The 9,381-nt window shown below is 42.0% G+C and overlaps 4 protein-coding genes across 6 annotated transcripts in view; 2 read left to right on the top strand and 2 right to left on the bottom strand.

The window, feature by feature from the left end:
* Positions 1-109: 109 nt before the first annotated feature.
* Positions 110-2,493, bottom strand: LOC113205777 (5-methylcytosine rRNA methyltransferase NSUN4). Its single transcript, XM_026421528.2, has 9 exons — positions 2,310-2,493; positions 2,027-2,206; positions 1,679-1,947; positions 1,259-1,590; positions 1,042-1,173; positions 804-958; positions 603-727; positions 385-522; positions 110-302 (listed from the first exon to the last, which is right to left on the bottom strand). The coding sequence occupies exons 1-9, from the start codon at positions 2,400-2,402 to the stop codon at positions 146-148; spliced, it is 1,581 nt and encodes a 526-aa protein (XP_026277313.1). The 5' UTR covers positions 2,403-2,493; the 3' UTR covers positions 110-145.
* A 49-nt stretch (positions 2,494-2,542) lies between these two features.
* LOC113205776 (actin-related protein 5) lies at positions 2,543-5,605 on the top strand. Its single transcript, XM_026421526.2, has 11 exons — positions 2,543-2,742; positions 2,850-2,947; positions 3,028-3,244; positions 3,323-3,618; positions 3,709-3,927; positions 4,019-4,099; positions 4,184-4,318; positions 4,411-4,502; positions 4,631-4,811; positions 4,892-5,155; positions 5,234-5,605. Exons 1-11 carry the CDS (start codon positions 2,622-2,624, stop codon positions 5,573-5,575), a joined length of 2,046 nt encoding a protein of 681 aa, XP_026277311.1. The 5' UTR covers positions 2,543-2,621; the 3' UTR covers positions 5,576-5,605.
* On the bottom strand, positions 5,597-7,900 carry LOC113205778 (mitochondrial coenzyme A diphosphatase NUDT8). Its single transcript, XM_026421530.2, has one exon. The coding sequence runs from the start codon at positions 7,338-7,340 to the stop codon at positions 6,528-6,530; it is 813 nt and encodes a 270-aa protein (XP_026277315.1). The 5' UTR covers positions 7,341-7,900; the 3' UTR covers positions 5,597-6,527.
* A 193-nt stretch (positions 7,901-8,093) lies between these two features.
* LOC113205780 (putative thiamine transporter SLC35F3) overlaps positions 8,094-9,381 on the top strand; it is a 27,149-nt gene continuing 25,861 nt past the window's right edge. For all 3 annotated transcript variants that reach the window (XR_008011477.1, XR_008011478.1, XM_026421533.2), the window contains exon 1: positions 8,094-8,278. The gene's annotated coding sequence lies outside the window, so the exon portion shown is untranslated. The remainder of the gene's footprint in view (positions 8,279-9,381) is intronic.

Consider the following 9,381-nt stretch of genomic DNA (forward strand, 5'->3'; position numbering starts at 1 on the left):
GGTAGGGACTATTTTCTTAACGCGCAATGTTCAAGTTACTTCTTATAGTGAGGCGACTGTATTCACGTGTCAAATAGTGGGGATACATGGTAGGTAGCAACAGCTGAACTAGAGAGAAACTACTTACTTTATTTGGACAAGAGATCTATTCTTCACCGGTTTGGTTTCTATTCTTTACAATTTTTGAAAAGTACAGGGGTCCACAGTTATTTGGTAGAAATGGAGTGACTAGTTGTCCATACTTGCCACTAGGGACAATTTTAAGCATCGGCTGAAGCGGTTCCATTGTTCTACTTAAGTCTCTGTAATGGAATGAAATAAGTCAAAAAACAATAGAGACAGAGCTTTGATTTTGGTTGTATCTTAGCAATGAATCATACTTACTTTATTGTAAACTTTGTCTTAGACTCAGTCCATTGCTTCTCCAATGCTCTTTGTACAACAGCATCATTTTGAATGGGCGACAGTGTTTCAGTGCAGTAAACTACTGTTCCACCCTCCTTTACTAGATCCATGGCCTTGCTATGTGCATACGTAAATTACAAATGATAAGGGATTAGCACTGAATGAATTCCTATTTGCCATTTTCAGAAAATACAAACCTAAGAAAAGCTGTCTGCAATTCTGGTAATCTTAATCTTTCTTGAATCAGAGAAGGACTAAACATATTCCCTTCATTCTTATTTACTGCTTCACGATCAAAAGTACTAGGAACAGTTACAATCACCTAGAAAATGTGTAATAACTTAGAACCACTCACTTTACCACTCATTAGGCTGATTATTTAGAGCTTCAACTAATACCTTGTCATAAAGTCCCGCATCTTCTATGGCAAGAGGATGATCATCAGTCAAGACAAAATTACAGGTGTCTGAACTGGTCTCATAAAAAAATGAGTCAAAGTATTTTAAAAAATATCCAAACCTTCTTGTCTTTCCACAATTTATGACAAACAAACCTGTTTGAAAATTTTGTTTAATTTCAAGACAAGATACGATTAAGCTGAGGTATTGCAGAAGTTACCAATTATACTTTACTCACCAGGAATTAGAGTTTGACATATAAGCATTGGGATATCTAGTGATGATGCAGTCAGGTCTAATACTGTTTCACCTTCCTTTAATCCAAGGGCCAAAACTGGGGCAAGGGTCCCTAATTTCAGGATGTGATAGTCTAGAGAATCAAAGGACAAATAATAAATAGAGAGATCATGATGTCATTTTCATAAATTTCATTTTGTTTAGTTTATGAAACACACCATACACTTCAGTTGTTCCTCTTGTTGAATAATTGAAGGTATCACAGTTACCACGCTCATAGGCATAAACATCAAGATGCTGGGGAAATGAAAGCTCTGTATCTAATTCAAAATCAATCGGGGCCTCCACAACATCCTTATAATATTTATAGTGTGAAGACTCTGGGATAAAATCATCCATCCCTTTAAGTTTTGTTGCAGGTACATAATCATATAGTGAAGCTGACAAAGCAATGCCAGTTGGTCCAGGAAAAATCAAACGACTTGAATCATAATCAGCATTTTTTAAGGATTCTGAAAGTGGCTGGTCTTTAGTAGGATCATCAGGTAAGCTGCGTAAAAAGTTAGATGATGAAAGAACACTGTTAGACAACTCCTCAACCACACCTAAACACTTCACGTTTTTGTTTCATGCACTACCTTTCATCATCTGACTCATCTGAAACCTTTTCTCCATGCTTCGCAACCAAATTTTGAGAAATTTTTTCAACAACTTCACTGTCAAGAGGTTCTGGATAGATATCTGCCATATCATTTTGCTGTTGTCTAATGAAAGTTTCTCCAATTCCTCCTTCTATTTGATAAATATTCTTCGAACTTGTACTAGAGGGATCAGATGAATCTATTTTTATTTTTAATGCCTTTGATTGGTCCTCATATATTTTCCGTATGTTATATGCCCCCATATTCTGCAACAGCAAAATTTAGATATTGAACACAAAAGTAAAACCTAAAATTTAAAGTGTTCATTGATATGAGTGATATTACCTGTAACTGCTTACGTATTCTTTCCTTGTCACTAAAGTTATTAATTACAACACCTTTCTTTTCGGCACACAATAAAGCAACTCGTATGGATGGCCACTGATCTTGAAACAGACTTGGGTAGAAATCGTCAAACTGTGTCAACGCTTTCACACGATTGCTTAATTTTTCTAGTTGCATTTCCTGAGGGAGAAAGTGCACAAGACAGATTAAGTAAATGCTGAAAAGTAAATAAAAACAAACCATGATTTGGTGGCGTGAAATACGTAGGTTATGAAGTAAATACCTTGTATTTTTTATTGTTCCATCTCTTTGGAATAAAAAGCAAACTCTGCGAAGTTGTTTTGAATGAGTGTGATAAAACTGTTTGGCGTAACATTTTCAAACAATCAATTACAGTTGGGTTTTCAATAAAATAAGAAAGGTAGGAACATCACATTTAAAAGTGCTCCCCCACCCTTCCCCCCGTTCCCCCACCACTGCGTTTGAGTGTGCATAACCGGAGTGTCGTTATTCACAGACTAAGTCGTCTGTTCTGTATACTGCGTTCGGGTATTTGTTTACATGCGACAGAGAGGACTGAACACCGACATTAGAAATGGATGAGAAAGCTGAATTTGAGGTGTTTGAACTTAAAGACGCTAAATCGGTCCCAGATATTATACACCCATACTCTTCGGAAGTCAAAAATGGTCAAGTCCCCATTGTCATTGATAACGGTATGTGAATGATGCTCAGAAGGGTTATGTATTTACTATGATATCATGTCATCTTCAAAGGGAGCCGAATCATTTAAAGATTTTTATTTAGAATAATTCTTTTTCAGGTTCGTACAATTGTCGTGTTGGTTGGGCTACACAATCCAAACCTAATCTGGTATTCAAAAATCTAGTTGCGAAGACCAGAAAAGAACGTGGAAAGAAGGTAAGAATATTGCAAAGAAAAATGCGCTCATAATTATCCACAACCTGAGTTCCAGTACATTAAAAGAGATCTGTTTTCAGGATGGTGAACTGCAGGTTGGTAATGACATAACTAATCTTGAAGCAGTTCGTTTCCAACTAAAGACACAGTTTGATCGAAATGTGGCTATACACATGGAAGTTCAGGAACAGATCTTTGATCATGTGTTCTCACATTTAGGAATTGACTCTGATGGAAGTGTGAACCATCCTGTTATGCTTTCAGAAGCCTTCCTGAATCCTAACTTCTCCAGGCAGTGTGAGTGCTACTAAAAATTCAGAAGTGTTGTTTGGTTTATAAGCGAATAATACTGACAATTTTTTGTCATCATTACAGCAATGTCAGAACTATTATTTGAATGCTATGGTGTACCTGGTGTTTGCTATGGAGTTGATGCCCTGTGTAGCTATTATGCCAAAGAAGAAGGGAACCTAGAACGAAGTCAATCTGGCTTAATTATAAACCTAGGACACCATACTATGCACATCATACCTCTTATTGACGGAGCTGTTGATGTAACCCATGCTCGCCGCATTAACATTGGAGGTTTTCATGTTACATCATATATGCACCGTCTTCTTCAACTGAAATATCCTGTCCATTTCAATGCCATAACATTAAGTAGAGCAGAGGTGAGTCTAGGCGCAAGGCACACCCTTCCATTATTTCTTGTTCCATAAGTGGAATATGAAACTAGCTTAATTCAATTTTGATATTTTTAGGAGCTGGTACATAACTATAGTTTTGTCCCTGAGGAATATGGAGTGGTTCTCAACCATTGGGCAGATCAGGATTATTATGATAAGCATGTTTTACGTATTCAACTTCCTTATGTTGCCCCTCCAGCTGTATCTTCACTGACAGCTGACCAGCAGAAAGAACGCCGCAAAGAACTAGCAAAGCGTTTAGTTGAAATAAATGCACGCAAAAGAGATGAAAGGGTAATAAATCATTCTGTATAGAACTATATGTTGACAAATGTATGACAGTTCTAGAACACAATTGATAAAAATTTTAATTTAAAATTTGTAGCTGGCTGAGGATGAGGACATGTTAAGCCAACTTTTGGAGGTTCAAAGCCTTATTAACTCAGGACAGGAGAAAGCTTTTCAGGTTTGTGTTTTATATGATTGTAGTCGTTGAGATTTGATTTTCTTCCTCATTTATTACGTAGGAATGTCATCTTTTCACCTTTAGAAAGCACTATCATCTTTTGACATGGGAAGTGAAGCTGAACTTGTAAAGCAGATTGGAAATCTGCAGGCAAGGATACAGAGAACAAAACAAAAAATAGCTGCCGCAAATTCTACAGAGGATGTGGTGGTGTCAGAGGTATGAATTTTTTTAGCTAAATTTGTCCAGAAAAGTTTCTTTCAAAATTAGTGTGCTTGCATTGTAATGAGATCTGTCATTTACTTCACAAGGAACCAAAGCCTAAAATTCCCAAGCAAACAGCTTTGAGATTGAGAGATGGTGAAGATGCTGAATCATGGCTTGCAAGATTAAGGAAAGACAGGTTTGTAAACCTGTCTGTTAGTACGTTCAATGTCGGGGGTTGTTTAGTGGTTTGAAAACCTAGCAGGTTGGCTACATTCTAAGCATGCCAAACTGTACAGTTAACTATTAAACATATTTTACTTGCAGAGCTGAATTGTTTGAGAAAAAAGCAGCACGTCTGCAAAAGCGTCAAGATATGTCTAAGAGACGAACTGCTGCAGCCCAAGAAAGAATGCGCATTATTAGTGAGCTTGCAAAGAGGGACAAAAAGGAGGACAACTTTGGAATGCGAGATGAAGACTGGGATGTGTATAAAGCCATTCGAAGGGTTAGTAACCACTAAATTCTATTTCTTGTTCTTGCTGTTGACAAGTTTTCACTACTGTGTAATATCTGTTCCTTCACTAGGATGGGGGTGACTCAGACAGTGAAGAGGAACAAGAGAGGCTAGTGGAAATCGAAGAAGTCCTTAGGCAAAATGATCCTACTTTTGTTGAAGGGGTTGTAGAATTCATTCCAACAAACCCAGGAGAAGCACATCAGTTACATGTTGGAGTAGAAAAGTTAAGGGCTACAGAAATACTTTTTCAGCCAGGAATGGTGGGAATTGAGGAGGCAGGGCTGACTGAAACTCTAGCATATGTCTTAAAACAGTATTCTCCTGAAAAACAGGTGATTTTCTCAAATGCATTTTACCTTGGTACTGTATGTAATTTAGGTATAATCTTTCCTTGTTATTTTTATTTGCAGAATAAACTTGTTTCAAATATATTTTTGACTGGTGGCTGTTCAGCAATCCCGGGTTTGAAGGAACGCTTAGTAAGAGAAGTGAGAGAAATTCGCCCTTTTCAGTCTGAGTTTCAAGTCAACATATCAAAAAACCCTTCTTTATCAGCATGGAATGGGGCACGTGAATTTGCTAATATGCCTAGTTTTAGCAAAGACTGCACAATTAGCAGGCATGACTATACTGAAAAGGGGGGTGAGTACCTGAAGGAGCACAAGACTTCTAACATTTTTAATGCATCGCCGGCTCCACTTTGTCAACCTCTAGTAGGAGCAACAGAAGATGTAGAGATGGAAATTTTTTGATTGGATAATTAAAATATGATGTAACATGTACATTTGGTTTATTAATTATATCAATTCATGGGTTGAAATACAGTCTTAATGAGGTAAAATTGAAGAAGCAATTTTGTGAGCAGTTCTTACAAAATTTAATCCTGTGTAGGACTCTGTAAACAACAGTTTTCCCTCTTTGTTATCTTAAAAAAATATACATTCCTGTAAGCTCAAGTCCTGCTTGAGTACAAATGTACTTAGGGTTTAATTTATCATGGCCATTTCAAGCAGCCTGCTGCCTTGATCCAAATGTCATGGTAACATATAAAATAACAGTGTAAAATAACTGTTAGATTAAAAAAAAAACAAGAAAAAAACACTTTCTCTACAGTTTGACAGCCAGAACAACGTTGAGAGAAATTCTCAGTATCTTTACTACAGGGAAATTAGAAAAAGTCATCAATTTACCATGCACTACTAAACAAATAAAAAACATGTGAAAGTATTAATAATTTTGAACAGTCTGTCACTTGCTGCTAGAACAGTTTGTATCTACGGTATTACCTACGTATATCATTTACTTCTACTAGGCCGACTGTCACAGAAGTTAACTTGTATTGTTTCCTTTGGCAAATCCTACATTGGATATCACAATATTTAACAACAAATATTAATTGGTCCACCAAAAAACATGATGTTTTAAACTAGGTTTTACAAGTTCCTTAATTTCACCAGAGGAGCAAAATTAACTGTTGCTGCCTTGGTTAGTCCCACACTTTACGGCTTGCTTGCTTTTGAGAGTTTCTCTCTTTGGCGTATCCAGAGCCTAAAAGGAAGAGATCAGCTTGAACTTAATAAATTAAATCACATTCTTACAAATAAAACAACTAAATTGGATAAATTGTAATTTAAAATAAACACTCTAAGCATTGGAAGACAAACTTGCAAAAAATTTTTGTTTGAATAGAGGTAGGAAGCAAGACTAGAACTTAATGGGCTTTATATAATGTACTTTGTTCTTATATATTGTAGGTAAGAGAGCACTAAGAAAAATGTGTGTGACTCCAGCTGTCAGACCCCACACTTTATATTTTCCTCCCAGGAACACAGGTATTACATACCCCTTCCCAGTACGAAACTGGGTGTATCTGAAATTGTTCTCATCACATAAGTATCGGAGTGGAATAGTAAAGACATCCCCTACTTCTTTCGGGTTATATTCTAACCGATTGACATCCACAGAACCCAGGTACCCTATAATAGGTTGACAAGTGACACGGTTTGCTGACTCCATGGGAGGACAGCGTCCCCAGATCTCGACCTGGTCTCTGGAAATGCCCAGCTCTTCTTCCGTCTCCCTCAGCGCAGTGGCTTCATGGTCTGCGTCTTCGTCATCTTTCATGCCACCAGGGTAGGACACCTGGCCACGGTGAGAGCTCATGTGAGGCGACCTCAGCGTATAGAGGAGACACACCTCGTCGCCGACCAGGCACAAAGACACCAAGATTGCAGCCTCCTTGGGCTTGGCGGCCCCTGGTGGGGGCGCCGACGGCGGCCTCAGACTTGACATTCTGCTCAAACGACGGAGGCAGGCCTCTCGACTGGCGGCGCTGAGGACGTTTCCAGGGGAGAGGGCATCCTCGACAGCGTTTTGCTGGCTGCCAGCGTTGCTCCCAGCCGTGCTGAAGTCCACAGCTGACGGCAACCTAACCTGTTGTTTTGGGACGATGACACCGCCGAGCGGGCCGCAGTGCGCTGTTCGCAGCGCGGAGCGCATGAAGGAGTGTGGCAGCATGGCCGAGCCGAGCGCAGTCGAGGTGCAGGTCTCTCAGTTGGAAGAGGCTGGTCCTTCCCTTAACATAATTGGGGTGAAAGTTAAAGAAGGTGACGGTGTCGGCGAGCGAGAGAGAGAGAGCGGACTTGCTGCTGAGACCGGAAGAGCGGAGCAGACGATACCCCACTTGCAGACGATATGTCCACGTTGAAACTGCACATGACTTATCTAGAAGGCGCTACGGCGCGACTGCCCCGCGGGCGCGGATTTGAACGCTGCCGCCAAACGTCTTTCGCGCTCCCGCGCGCCATCGAAGTTTAAGCCCCGAGTTAAAGCACAAACACATACACGCGCATTCCTGCGACGTTTGATGGAACGATGTTTTCATTTATCCGCCTACTTTCTTAACCCCAACAGGTTAAAAGTCACCACCCGCCGATGTAACTGCCATGGTCCATGCTTCCTGAACGAAATTTTCGTCGGAACTTCTTCATTCGATCTGGGGGGCGAACGGCGTTGTAAAACTGCTGAAACCATCAACTTGCACATTTCTTGCCGTCGCTGCCCAGCAGCCCTCCGTTCGAATGGCGTCGGTCTCCGTGGCCGTGGAGCAGGCGCGGGCGGGAGGGGGAGGTGGAGTCTAGCAGGTCACCCCTGCGGATCAATGCAACCCCTCCCCCTGACGCGGCGTGGTGAGGGGTGGCGCGGCGGGGTGGGGCGGGGCGCGGCGGGGCCCTTGTCTCGGCGGCCCCCGAGCCCCCCACAACCAGTGGTCTCGCTGGCTCGGGCTGGGACGGACGGGACAGGGGCCCCACGCGACGCGACGCCGCAAGGACGCTGTTCGCCCCGCCCTAGTGTCAGCAGCACGCCGCGCAGCTGTCAGACGCGCCGCCCTGCCTGCTAAAGGCGTCTGCTCAGCTCTGCTCAGCTGCCCCGGAGCTGTGATACTCGCCAGCATGGTGAGGACCTACTCGGCACGCTCCACACGCTACCCCCTCCTCACCCCCTCAATCTGAAATGTCCTCCAGAATTGTCGTCGCCTACCGCGGCGCGCGCGAGGGGCATGGGGCATGGGGTGGCATGACGCCTTCCCCCCTCCCCCCCTCCTCTTTCAACGCGAAAACTGACGAGCTGAGGTCTTTATTGGCGGAGAATGGTGGATGTAATAACTTGACTTAATCGGCGGGCTTTGCGAGAGAAGTTGTAAACGACATACAGCCATGCAACTGGACCCTAAGCCTCTCCTGGCGGAAACACAATGCAGGGAATATTCGCTCTGATTATCCGAGTGAAGTGATTGTTATTGTGTCGGACAGATGAAAGAAGGGGGCGTTTCCAGAGTTGGCGTATATGACTTGGCCGAAAAACACAACACATCAACCTGTTGGAGAGGCTGTATTATTGTTTTGACCTGCCTTATTCCTACCGTACTGGCTCTAGACAATTTGTTCCTAGCGTTGGTGCCTATTATGTTCATCATGTTTACATCGGGTTCAGTGTGTCGGTGGGTCTTTTACAATGTATGGCCCAGAACCTCACGCGAAGCCCCTTTGAGAGGACTACCTGCATATTCGTTGGTGTTAGTGTAGGACTGAAAGCATCAAGCCTGAGGGAACACACCGCAGAATACGCTGTAAAATTGTTTTCATGCGCTGCTCATAACTTTCGCACAACAATAGTAAAAACAGACTACCAAAACTTTACCTATTTTTGTTACCTATTGTAATGTTTTGTAACTCTTAGAAAAGAAAAAAGACGTGATGGACATTTTTCACAGCCCAGAAAAAGAAGACATGTTGAATGAGATTTTACAAGCGCCTCCCCCTTCGATTATTTCCTTCTTCACAATTTCTTTTTATGGTGGGAACCTGTGGCAACTCAGGGAATGGCGCGCGATCCAATGAATGAAGGCCGAAATGTATGCAAACGGCCCTGGAAGAGACACGTGGCGATTGGACATATCTGGCAGTGATGGGATTGGGGTGATGAGACTGGATGCGTGGGGAAGGGAAAGGGAGAAAAAAAGGGGAGAAGGGGTGCAGTTGGGTGCTAGGTAACCACG

The sequence above is a fragment of the Frankliniella occidentalis genome, unplaced genomic scaffold, assembly GCF_000697945.3.
Source record: "Frankliniella occidentalis isolate FOCC.00 unplaced genomic scaffold, Focc_3.1 Scaffold120, whole genome shotgun sequence".
NCBI lineage: Eukaryota > Metazoa > Arthropoda > Insecta > Thysanoptera > Thripidae > Frankliniella > Frankliniella occidentalis.

What these genes read in the sequence shown, in the direction of transcription:
- LOC113205776 (XM_026421526.2), top strand. Translation starts at nt 2,622, where the DNA reads ATGGATGAGAAAGCTGAATTTGAGGTGTTTGAACTTAAAGACGCTAAA. An exon ending in GACAGGAGAAAGCTTTTCAG is followed by an intron (nt 4,100 to 4,183) that starts GTTTGTGTTTTA and finishes TTTCACCTTTAG; the next exon opens with AAAGCACTATCATCTTTTGA. An exon ending in TGTATAAAGCCATTCGAAGG is followed by an intron (nt 4,812 to 4,891) that starts GTTAGTAACCAC and finishes TTCCTTCACTAG; the next exon opens with GATGGGGGTGACTCAGACAG.
- LOC113205778 (XM_026421530.2), bottom strand. Translation starts at nt 7,340, where the DNA reads ATGCTGCCACACTCCTTCATGCGCTCCGCGCTGCGAACAGCGCACTGC.
- LOC113205777 (XM_026421528.2), bottom strand. Translation starts at nt 2,402, where the DNA reads ATGTTACGCCAAACAGTTTTATCACACTCATTCAAAACAACTTCGCAG. An exon ending in GGAACAATAAAAAATACAAG is followed by an intron (nt 2,207 to 2,309) that starts GTATTTACTTCA and finishes TTTCTCCCTCAG; the next exon opens with GAAATGCAACTAGAAAAATT. An exon ending in AAGACAAAGTTTACAATAAA is followed by an intron (nt 303 to 384) that starts GTAAGTATGATT and finishes ATTCCATTACAG; the next exon opens with AGACTTAAGTAGAACAATGG.